The 12,237-nt window shown below is 48.4% G+C and overlaps 1 protein-coding gene across 1 annotated transcript in view; it reads right to left on the minus strand.

Annotated features, from left to right (window-relative positions):
* Positions 1 to 8,284, minus strand: part of ACSF2 (acyl-CoA synthetase family member 2) — a 42,098-nt gene extending 33,814 nt beyond the window's left edge. The window contains exon 1 of the mRNA XM_007941912.1: positions 8,157 to 8,284. Within this exon, the coding sequence (XP_007940103.1) occupies positions 8,157 to 8,284 (128 nt within the window). The remainder of the gene's footprint in view (positions 1 to 8,156) is intronic.
* Between the last annotated feature and the right edge of the window lie 3,953 nt (positions 8,285 to 12,237).

The raw sequence follows: 12,237 nt of genomic DNA on the forward strand, positions 1-12,237 counted from the left end.
CTGAAAATCATAATCTTTTTGATATAACGGATTAAATTAAATAGTACATCATTAAAATTCATTGCTCCTGTTTCTTCTTACTTTTTTAATGTAGCTACTTTGGTCACGTTATCAGGAGGGACTAGTCCCTTGAGAAGGACATCATGGTTGGTAAAGCAGAGGGTCAGTGAAAAAGAGGAAGACCCTCAATGAGATGGATTTACACAGTGGTTGCAACAATGGGTTCAAGTGTAGTAACAACTGTGAGGATGGCACAGGACAGGGTGGTATTTCATTTATTCTGTTGTATGAGTTGGACCACCTCAACAACACCTAACAACAACTAAAAAAAAAAGAAAAAATAAACCAAACTCACTGCCGTTGAGTCGATCCTGACTCATAGCAACCCCTCCTTGGGTTTCCGAGGCGTATCTCTACGGAAGTAGATTGCCTAGTCTTCCTTTGGAGGAGTGGCTGGTGGGTTTGAACTGCCAGCCTTCTGGTTAGCAGTAAAATGCCTTAGGCACTGAATTATATATGTGGCTCACAAGGAGCTCTGGTGGTGTAATGGTTAAGGTATTCAGCTGCTAACCAAACTGTGAGTTGTTTGAACCCACCAGCTGCTCCTCAGAAGAAAGATGAGGCAGTCTGCTTCCGTAAAGATTTATAGCCCTTTGGGACGGACTATGGTCGCAAGGGACACATCAAGCTCAACTGGCATAACATACTACACAAAAACATTGCTCTACATCTTACTTTGGTGAATAGCGACTGGGGTCTTAAAAACTTGCAAATGGTCATCTAGATGCAACAATGGGTCTCTGCCCAGAGCAAAGAAAAATGAAGAAAAACAAAGACATATGGAAAAAATCAGTCCAAGGGACTGGTAGACTATGCCATCCTCTGCTTATATGACCATGAGACCAGAAGAACTAGATAGTGCTCAGCTTATCACTATTAACCACTTGGAGGTGGATCTATGTAGGAGATCCTGGGTAGAGTGGGAGAAAAACGTGGAACAAAACTCAAAATCATAAAAAGAAGACCAGGTTTGCTGGTCTGATAGAGGCTGGTGAGACCCTTGAAACTATGGTTACCCTTCAAGTCTGGAACTGAACTCACTCTTGTGGCTTTGAGCCAAGCAACAGGCATATGGGGTGAATACTTGAATACTTACATCGGGTAGATATACTCCTTGGAGTGATCAATCATGGGAGAACAGAAGGGCAGTGTTTGCACAGGGAGATAGCTGGGGGTGGGAGGTGGGGAGAGTGCATGGGAGGGAAGGATACAGGGAAGAGGTAACTATAGGGAGGAACTGGGAAGAGAGCTGATATATTGTGGGGAATTGCAGTCAATGTCATGAAACAAAATGTGTATGAACTGTTGTATGGAAAATGAATTTTCTCTGTAAACTTTCATTCAAATCACATTTTTTTTTTTTTTTTAAAAAAAAAGGAAGTCAAAAGGGGAAAAAAAAATTACCACCTTAGAAACCCAATGGGGGTCACTATTAGCTGGAAGTAACTCCATGGCAATGAGTTTGGTTTTTGGTTTATGTGGCTCACATTACATATCTATTTAACAACAACACTGCTCTAGAGTGATGGACAAATTCTACATATTCATTGAGGTGTCAAATAATGAGTATAAACGTTTGTTAAAATTCATTGAACTGTACACTTAAGATCTGTGCATTTTACTATATGTAATTATACTTCAAAAATTCTCTAAAAAAAAAATGTTAAAGCCTTATGACCTTTCCACCACCAACCATAACCTCCCTGAAGGACTGGAGAGCCCACAAAGGACAGAGATGACAAGGAACTTCCTAGTAATAAGGGCTACAAAAAAACTTTGAATAAGATACTCTATGTTAGTAGAAGCTTCCATTTTCAGCATCTTAAATGGAATCCAGAGTGTCTGTGTGTATGTAGAGAAAGTATACAGGAAATATTTATTTGAGTCTAGCAAACTCTGTCAAGAAGACATTTCTAGAGGCCTAAAATACCTGGGTAGCATAGTGCCTAAAGTACTTGACTGCTGACCAGAAGCCTGGCAGTTCAAACCCACCAGCCACTCCTCGGAAGGAAGATGGGGTAATCTACTTCTGTAGTGATACTGCCTTGGAAACCCAAGGAGGGGTCGCTATGAGTTGGGTCCGAATCGACGGCACATAACAACAACAACAAAATACCTGGAGTGGGAGACATCCATGCTGTAGACTTTCCCTTGGGAAATCCGGATGGAGCAACAGTGGCCTCAGGCACAGAGGGAATGGGATTGGAGGGGGTGCTGATTCAGGACTTTGCCCCTTGATGGGATCATGAAGGTACACAAAAGATCTGATCTTAGCTCATATGCCGCATGCTTTCTATCCACTGACAGAGGCCTAGAGAATCACAGTATGGCAAGGCTGGGAGGAAATATAACTGGCCTTTTGTCCAACTGGTCTGTTTACAAAGAAACCAAGGTCCAGAGAGGCTGAATAACTTGTAAAGTCACTTATAATTAGCTGTGGTAGGATCAAGACTTGCTTCCCTGTCATCTAATTCCCAAATTGAGAAACACACGAGAACCAACTAGATTCACAAGACACAATTAGTAAACTAGAAACACAACTTATTTCTTCCCAAAGGGCGAGGAGCTGGCAGAATAGTTAGTTCCTGTCATTCTGCAGGACACTCCCCTAGCAAGGCCCACTTGAGAGATGAAATCACAGCCATACATTGGCTTGTTGAACACGTGATCAGCAAAAATAGCTCTTTCTCCCAGCACTCAGAATAAACACAGGCTTGTCAACATATCCTGAGCAAGTTCACCTTTGCTTAGGCGATTCCCTCTGCCATAATGCCCTCCCTCCTATATGCCAGCCACGGTTCCTAAACTGTGGACCTTGGTGTCATTGAAGTAGAGTGCAAAGCCATTGCTGCATGAGCTGTTGCTGTTGTGTGCTATGGAGTCAATTCTGATGCATAGCAACCCTACATGACACAGTAGGACTGTTCTTTAGGGTTTCCTGGGCTGTAACCTTTACAGAAGCAGATCACCAGGAGCTCTGATGGTATAGTGGTTAACACATTCAGCTGCTAACTAAAAGGTCAGAGGTTTGAACCTACCTGTTGCCCTGAAGGAGAAAGATGTGGTAGTCTCCTTCTGTAAAGATTACAGCCTTAGAAACCCTACGGGGCTCTTCTACACTCTTCTATAGTGTCACTATGAGTTGGAATTGACTCAGTGGCAGTGGGTTTGGTTTTGGGTTTTCTCCTCCGGAGCCACTGGTTGGGTTCAAACTGTCAGTCTTTCAGTTAGCAGCCAAGCACTTATCCATTGCACCACCAGAGCTGCTTTGCTGATGAATATTCAAAAAAAAAAAAAAATACTACTGCCACTGAGTTGACTCTGACTCATAACAACACCCATAGGTTTCCAAGGCTATAAATCTTTACAGAAGTAGATTGCCTCATCTTCCTCCCACAGAGCAGCTGGTGAGTTAACCAATGACCTTCTGGTTAGCAGCCAAATGCCTTACCCATAGTGCCACCAGAACTTCTTACTGGCTATAAAATAGGTCGCCACTGCACTGGCTTAAACATTTCCTCGGCACCTGGCTATTTCTTAGGAAATCTCATTTAATGGTTGTCATACCTGAGAAAACTGAAGTTCAGCTAAGTGCCAAAACTACTCAGCTAGAAAATCGGTTCACGTGAATACAGATCTCTCACGCTCCAAAGTTTCTGCTTGTAGATTAAAATAAAATAACATGAGGAAATTAGGAGGGCTTAGTACATGGGAGCTCTGGTAGTGTAGTACCTAAGGCATCTGACTGCTAACCAGAAGGCTAGCGGTTCAAACCCACCAGCCGCTCCTTGGAAGGAAGATGGGGCAATCTACTTCTGTGGTGATCTGCCTCAGAAACCCAAGGAGGGGTCGCTATGAGTCGGGTCCAACTCAACGGCACATGACAACAACAACAAATAGACATGAAGGTTGGGGATCTCTCTTTAGGAAGGCTTTCCTAATCTCATTCCCACCAATCAGATTCTTCCTTGTTCTGACTGACATCCTTAGTGACAAGCATCTTTGTGCTTGAATCTGAGTCTGCGGCCTTCCCCTGCACCATCTCTCTTAGGCAGAGTGAAAGCAAGTGCATTCATCTTTGTCACCCCCATGGCACCCTCCACAGTACATTGCACACCTACCGAGTATACAAGGAGGGAACAGTAACCAAAGCAGATGTGACGTTCCCTGATCACAGTGTGAGAGTGTATCACTTGTTTTCTATTGTTACTGTTAGACTGCGGGAATCTTTGGTGGAATGAATAGGAGTATCATCACCAAATCATTCGTAAATTGTCTTTAGGAGATTATAGGAGGAATCTACTTTTTGTAACTACTTATAATTTCCACCCAAACACTTTCTGGCTTAATGCAAGTCTTTCACAGAAAGATAACATTTAAGTTACTGATATCATCTAATGACAGTCATCTCCCTCCCTGGAAGGTGGTTCATGAAGCCCACTCAGTCTTCCACCACTACCATCAGCACTGTGTCACTGGAGCCCCAGTTCTGAGCATCATACCCAATACTGGAAGGCTTAAGCCACTGCTCTCTCCTCTTCCCCAACTCTGAATGCTCCCAGCACACTGGATGCAGCTGTCTCCAAGGCAGTCCTAGGTCACCCTTTGGGGAGGTGTGGAGGAGGCGTGCTCATCTCCAGATGTCTCCTTGGATTCCTCTCTCCAAGTCTCCCTGAAGCCCCAGACTAGCCCATTTGGACCTTCCTTGGGGCAGGAGGTGTGTGGACAAGGGAGGAGTGGGTGGTTCGGGGAACCAGAGAACAATGGACAGCTCCTCTTTCCTCAAAGGAAGAAGGCCTGGAAAGCCTTGTCTTTGATGGACAAGGGGGTGTCCAGTAGGCCCAAGGACTGGACTTTGGCCGGCAGAGCCACCATCTTGCCAACTGGCCAGGAGAGATAACCAGGTCTAAGATAGAGACCATTGAAAAGTGGATCCTTCTGTCCTATCAAATCAGTTGGAATTCTACCCAGACACATTTGAAGGTTCTCAGTGACCAGCCCTGCTCCAAAGGAAAGGCTGGGAAAAAAAAACAAACCTTTGTCAACCTCTCCCACAACCAGCAGTAAGTAGTATTAGTGGCAGTCTAACCTGACTCAGAGGTTAGCTAACATGCCTAAGGTCATGTAGCCAGTAGGTGGAGGACTCAGGGCTGGCTATAACTCAAGTCAGTTTGCCTTCAAAGGTAATAGGCTTGCGTGTGACCAGATCAGGAAAAGCTGAGGACAGCAGCCAGGAGGTTTTTGCTCCATGATACTCAGAACACCCAATGGATCGTGTGTTGATTTATGTTTCCACGAGGGCTGAGGACTGTGATCTATGTTCTCTATACTCACAGCACCACAGATAACATGACATCTGTTCTCAGGAATGTTTGTTGAACCTTTGAGATGACTGAGGGTTTCTGAGAGGAAGTAGGAGAGAAATCAGGTGAAACCACCACAAATAGCTGAAAAGGTTTCAAGCACAAGAGGGTGGAAGGAATAGGAAGGAATTAGGCCAAACACTTGAGAAATCTAACCTAACTGGATCAATGGGTTTCTTCTGACACAGAGACAGAATTTCTCTGGGGACAGATACCCCCTCCCCATCCCTCTAGACTCGGAGGTTGCAGGCCTGTAGTAAGTGAGGGACCCGCTTTGTCTACATTTCTCCTGGAAGAAGTTAAAGGTCAGGAATGCTGCCTGAGGTGGGCTGATTAGCATCACAAAATACAGATACTTTGGGGGTTCCCTGAGAACCTTTCAGGTCTGAGGGCTCCCTGGAGTCTTGAGGTGGGGCTTGGAGGCTAGGGATGGTAGAGGTCCCTACGGAGGCAGGCAGGGAGTGACAGTTACATGAGGACCCAGATATTTTCATCCAAATCCCATCTACTGACCAGCCTTGTTATTAGCGACCCTGACTCACGGAGACCCCATGCACAACACCACCCGGTCCTGTGCTCTCTCTGTGATCTGTTGTGGGTTGGACTATTTTGATCCAGAGATCCATAGGGTTTTTTCACTGGCTGATTTTTGGAAGTAAACCTACAATCTTTTCTTACCAGTCAGTCCCAGTCAGTCTTAGTCTGGAAGCTCCTTTGAAACTTGTTCAGCATCATAACCAGGGCTTTGAACTGACTGGAAACAATCATCGCCAATGGAAACAAGGGCAGCGTTCACATTGTACAGCAACCCAATCTCTTTCAGGGTGGATTTTAACCCAAGCAGGAAACAGGCAGTGCTGCCTCCCTCAAAGATGGCAGCTGACTGACGCAGAGCTCTGACCACAGCAACAGACGACCCTCCACTGACAGACGGTGGTGGATGCACATGAGGAGCATTTGCTGGGAATCAAACTCAGGGCTCCCACATGGAGTGCAAGAATTCTACCATTGAACCACCATTGCCTTAACCCACTGGGCTTCCCCAGAAAACGACGTGTAGTGATACCAAAGACGTTAAAGCCTGATAAGCTTTCTAGCTTTCAGGAAGTCATCAAGTTCAAATTGTTATAGTCTTACAATTCTAGCCAAGAGGAATTTGCATCTCCCTCCAACTATTCCCGCCTCAACTTTTTTTTTTTTTTTTTTTTTAACTAAATCAAGTTCTCTCAGAAAGCCTCGTTTAGGCTTTTTCTCCCCTTTTCCTACCCAGGCCCTCACCCCATCTGGTGCCCCAAATTGGGTCCTGGCCACAGTCTTAGTACTATGTCCTGTCTGGGTGGCAGAACTGATAGCAGGCTCAGTGGTGCTCAAGCCTCCTCCTGCTGGGTTCTGAAGATAACCACCACTGATTGCATCCAAGGGAGCCCAGCTCTGTGTGAAGTAAATGTTTGCAGTCTTAAAGGACTCTTGGGACTGGCACACCAGGAAGTCAGCTTTCCTTATCCTAACCACATCTTCTTTGGGTGCCAACACTGGCCCCATTTCTTGCACCTAGGACAGAAGAAAACAGTCCTGGGAGTAGGCTGTTGTTGTGTACCCTCGAGTGTCCTATAATGACCCTACAGGACAGAGTAGAACTGCTCCACAGGGTTTCCTAAGCTATAATCTTTACAGAAGAGAGCTCTGATGGTGCAGTGGTTAAAGCATTCAGCTGCTGACCAAAAGGTTGGCAGCCTTTCCAAGATTTGCAGCCTTGGAAACCCTATGGGGTAGTTCTACTCTGTCCTAGAGGGCGGCTAAAAGTCAGAATTGACTCGATGGCAGTGGGTATGGTTTGGTTTAATCTTTATGGAAACAGACTGCTCCGTCTTTCTCCTCCAGAATGCTGTGGTGTGGTGGTGGTCATGAGTCAGATCTGACTCATAGCAACCCCTTCTTGGGTTTCTGAGGCAGCCACTACTCAGAAGGAAGATGGGGCAATCTACTTCCATAGTGATACTGCCTCGGAAACCCAAGAAGGGGTCGCTATGAGTTGGGGCCGACTCGATGGCACATAACAACATCACTACAGAAGTAGACTGCCCAACCTTCCTTCTGAGGAGTGGCTGGTGGGTTTGAACTGCCAGCCTTCTGGTTAGTAGTCAAATGCCTTAGACACTACCCACCAGAGCTCCTTCCAGAACGCTGGCAGGTCCAAATTACCAACCTTTTGGTTAGCAGCCGAATGCTTAACCACTGAGCCACCAGGGCTCCTTCCAAACCAACCCCTATGCCATCGGGTCTACTTTGACTGAGCAGGGCTTCTCAGAAGGAGCAAATTCAGTGTTTACCAGCAGCTGATAAGGGGCGAGAGACACTAATTTTAGTGGCTGAGGGAAGCCAAACTCTCCAAGTTTATCTCCGAAGGGGGTCTAGCTCAGAGGCAGTGTCTTAGGGACCCGGCCCAGCCTTGGCCTTGCCTTTCCCTCTCAGGCTAGACTACGAAAGGCCGGCGGTCCTGGCCCTCTACGTGCGCATGATGGGAAGAATGTAGAGTCTCGGAGTAGAACCAGGGCCAGCCCGCGCGGACTAGGCTGGCTTTTCCTGTTGCCTAGGTGCTAGGGTGCGGGGTGTGGGGAGGGATACTCCTCCCCAGTTCACGCCATCCAGAGGTGGGGCTGCTGAGGGCTCGGCAGGACCCCCACGGCTTCCTCCCGGGGGGCTGCCCCGCCCCCCTTCCTCCCGGGGCGGTACCTGAGAGGGCGGACGCCCTGCAAGATCGCTTCCCGCCAGCCTCGGGCGAGGACGACCCGGGCCCCCAGCACCCCCAGGTTCCCCGCGCACAGTCTCCTGAGGCGCAGCATCCCGATGCAAACAGCCATGGTTCGTTTTGCCCTACGTCCCGGGCCGAAAAAATTTTTAAAGTGAGCCAAGGCGGGGCGTGCCGGGGGCTGGCGGGGAGGCGGGAAGGGTCGTCTCTGCCTATGGGTGGCGGAGAACTCGGACCGGCGGGGCGGGGCGGGGCGAGGCGAGGCGAGGCGAGGCGAGGAGGCGGCCCCGTGCCGGGCCACCTTCCCTCGGACCCGCAGCCCTCCTCCTTCCACCCTCCGAGAACTGCCGGGATTTCTGTCTAGGTCCCAGGGCCCGGGCGGCAGCCCCAGGCGGGTCTCGCGTTCCAACCATCCGAGCCTAAGTTTGGGGCGCAAGAGTTTGTGGATTTCATGGAGGGAAAGCCAGGGCGCGCGAATGCAGGGCGGGGCGACAAGGCCAAGACCCGTCCCGCGTCCGGTTTAGCGCGCTGGTCACGTGCTGGCTCCGGTGGTGGCGAGCCAGAGGCCAAAGGACCCGCCACGGACCAACCCCGAGGCGTGCCAGCTGGAGCAGAGGGGCCTGGGGAGGAGGGGAGGGAAGGCCGCCCGGACAAAGGGTGCGGCCCGTGAGCCCCCTACGGGCCAGCGGGCGAGGGGCTGAGTCTTGGCTGAGGCAAAGTTTACGAAGGGACAGGGACGCAGCTGGTACTCCCATCTCGTACGCACCAGCCTCCCCTGCGTCTCCACTGTCGGGTTGATCACGCAAGGTAAAGTGGCGTCAGGGACTATGACCTGTTTCTCAGCCTCCTTTGCCGGTCTCACACGGCTCTAACATACAGTCCAGGTGCGAGGCCAGCAGGCATTGAGTGCAAAGCTCCGCCCACACGCCGGTTTCGCTCTCCTTCCACCCCTCGTTAGGGTCCCGTGAGGCTCGGATGTGGATGGGGGGCACTAAGACCTGAGCTGAGCTCCCCGGGAAAGAAGGTCCAAATCTGGTCCCGGCTGGGGAACAGAGCATTGGCCTGGCCAGCCAGAGTGGTACAACCTATAGACATGTCACCTTCTCAGCCTAGTCTCAGCCCTTCCTCCAGAGAAGAAGGGGAGAGGAATGGGGAAAAGGTCCTGGCAGGGTGACCTCCCTTCACCTGACCTGGAGACATGGGGTAAGCAGGGTCAGGCAGAGGGATGGCTAAGGGCGGGGCTTCGCCTGAGGAGAACTTTGCCTGAAACTGTGTCTCCCCTGAGATGGTGGGAGTCCACTCTGCTCCTCTCTATGATCCTCTGAATGACCTCAGAAACCCCTGGGGTTCCCTCACCCTTCAGATTGGGGACAGCAGGAAGGCAGACAGAAGAGCAGAGACATTATGGGGAGCTGGGCTTTTAGGGGCTTGCCTTTCTAGCTAGACTAGTTCTCTGCCTCTGATGACCCAGCCTGGGAATGTGGGGCCTGGAGAAGTTCTTGAGTCTTTCCTGGAAGGCTCTGCCACTAAATTACTGGGTGACCTTGGGTAAATCCTGCCCCTCTCTGGGCCTGTGAAGTGAGGAGTGGATACTGATCTCGCAGGGCCTCCTTGCTAGTTTGAGGTCACTCCTAGGAAGAGAGGAGGCTAGATTCCTCCTGGAACTTTGCTCCAGCCTTAGCTTTCCCAGACACTGTTCTTTCCCAACTCTCCACCTCCTGGAGGTTCCTGGGAAAGCAGTAGTGAGTTGCCACAAGCCATGGAACCACAGCCAGCAGTTTCAGGACATACATACATGCCACTTGGCAGGCTCTTCATAGATGTTATCTCTGAGCCTCACAACCACCAGGCAAGGACAGACACGCCTTGGAATGAGTCTCTGATGTTATGGATGAAGAAACTGAGTCCTAGAGAGGTTCAGCTACTCTCTTGAGGTCAAGCAGTGGTGGGCACAGTAAGCAGCAAGAACATAAGCCAAAACTCTGCCTACAGAGTTTTGTGGCTTTGCACAAGTCACTGGGTCTCTCCAGCTTTAGTCCTCATCTGTGAAATGGGGATAATGATACCAACCTCACAGAGAGGGTTGGGGTGAGATCTGAGTAAAGTGACACAGACTTGTTCTCTGCTAGTTGTAAGTGACTGTTACTTTCTTTCTCCATTCTCTCCTTCTTCCTCTGCCTACATTCTAAGACCTTCCACTGTGCTGTTGTTGTTGAGTGCATTCCAATTCATAACAACCCTATAGGATTGAGTCAAACTGCTCCATAGGGTTTCCTAGGCTGTAATATTTACGGGAGCAGATCGCTAGTTCTTTCCTCCTGTGGAAACACTGGTGGGTTAGCAGCCAAGTGCCTACCCATTGCACTGCCAGGGCTCCTTCTATTCTGTACAAGGTATTACAAACTTTTTTTAGGAGGGGGAATTTTTTTCCTATCTGCAAAGCCTTGAGAGACCTGGTAAGCACTGGTTCTATGGAGGGAGAGGAGGGTAGGAAGAGAGGTGAAGAGAGCTATCATGGAATCACCATGTCGTGTGGTAGCATATCACATTGATGAATACTTTTGGGGTCAGCATGGTGGAGTCAGGAATGCGCACATCAGCCATTCAGGCCCTCCAATTCCTTCCTCTCTAGTCTCACCACCCTCAACTTGGATCAAGGTCTTCTGCTGGGTGCTGCTTGTGATCTGTGATTTATTGGCCTTGGAGCTCTGGTGGCGTAGTGCCTAAGGCATTTGACTGCTAACCAGAAGGCTGGTGGTTCAAACCCACCAGCCACTCCTCAGAAGGAGGACTGGCCAATCTACTTCTGTAGAGATACCACTTCGGAAACCCAAGGAGGGGTCACTATGAGTCGGAATTGACTCGACGGCAGTGAGTTTGGTTTGTCTTTTTGGATTGGAGAAAGCCCATTGTCAGTTCCTCCACTTTATTTGTATCCTTTCCTTCTGAGCATCAAAAATGGGCTTGAAGTTTTAATATTATTGATTTTTTTAAAGTCTTAACATCGACCTATGGATAAACTACACTTGTCCTAGTTAGAAAACTGGGTTAGAACCAGTTTAGACTGCTAAAGTTACTTGACAGTAGGCGAGAGGTAGAGAAAATCCTATCTATTGTTTACAAATTGAGTTGTCGAAAGATCCTCTGGATGACGGAATATGAAATAAAGTCCCAGAGGCAATGACTATATGTATAAAAAATAGCAATAAAGCTGTATTAAAGGATGTGGGGAGGGAAGAGGGGGGTATAAATCCCTACCTGCCAGACAAGAAACAAAGGAATAGCAGGATAAAGTATATTATCTGGAGGAAAATGGCAGAAGAAGTTGAAATACAAATGGATTAAGTAGTTGAAATTTATTCCCTTTGGGACATCGACCTAGAGTGAGGCGTGGAGCAGAGAATGGTTGCTTTTTATTGAAAACTTTTTCTTGTCTTATTGTCCTATGACAATAAAGACACTGTGCATATATTACCTTACTAAAACGTTTTATCAACAGTCCTGAGGGAAGTTTCTAACTAGCACCATTGATCCATCACCTGCAGGGGCTGGCTCTTCTGGGAGTCTTTGACCACAGGCAGTGACTGCAAAGGCAGTGAATGTCAGGTCTAACGTCAACGTTGGCGTCAGAGCTAGGTGGAATCCTAGTTCCGCAGCCTTTTCTCTCAATGATATTGAGCAAATCTCTTTTTTTTCCGTTGTAATTGGCAAGTTGATTTCTCCCGCTGCAGCTTTTGTGTTCTCCGCTGTGATTTCTCAAGATTGGTTGCAATAATGGGTCCAGTTCTTCAGTGTTTCCTTTGCCATGGAACTTTGCGGTTCCCCTCGGGAAGTGGCAGTCAGTTTCTTTGTCGGCTTGCAGCTGCGTTCGGTCATGTGACTTGCTCTGACCAATGGGATTTTAGTAGCTCTGATGCCTGCAGAGTTGAGGGGTGGGTGCTTGGGACGTTGCTGTCTAGTGGATTCCAACTCATGGTGACCCTTTGTGAATTAGGCTACAACTATTCCTTAAGAGTTTTCTTGGCTGTAATCATTACTGAAGCGGATCTCCAGGCTTTTCTTCCA

The sequence above is a fragment of the Orycteropus afer genome, unplaced genomic scaffold (genome assembly GCF_000298275.1).
Source record: "Orycteropus afer afer isolate SDZICR_OR568_19922 unplaced genomic scaffold, OryAfe1.0 scaffold00085, whole genome shotgun sequence".
In the NCBI taxonomy this organism is placed as follows: Eukaryota; Metazoa; Chordata; class Mammalia; order Tubulidentata; family Orycteropodidae; genus Orycteropus; species Orycteropus afer.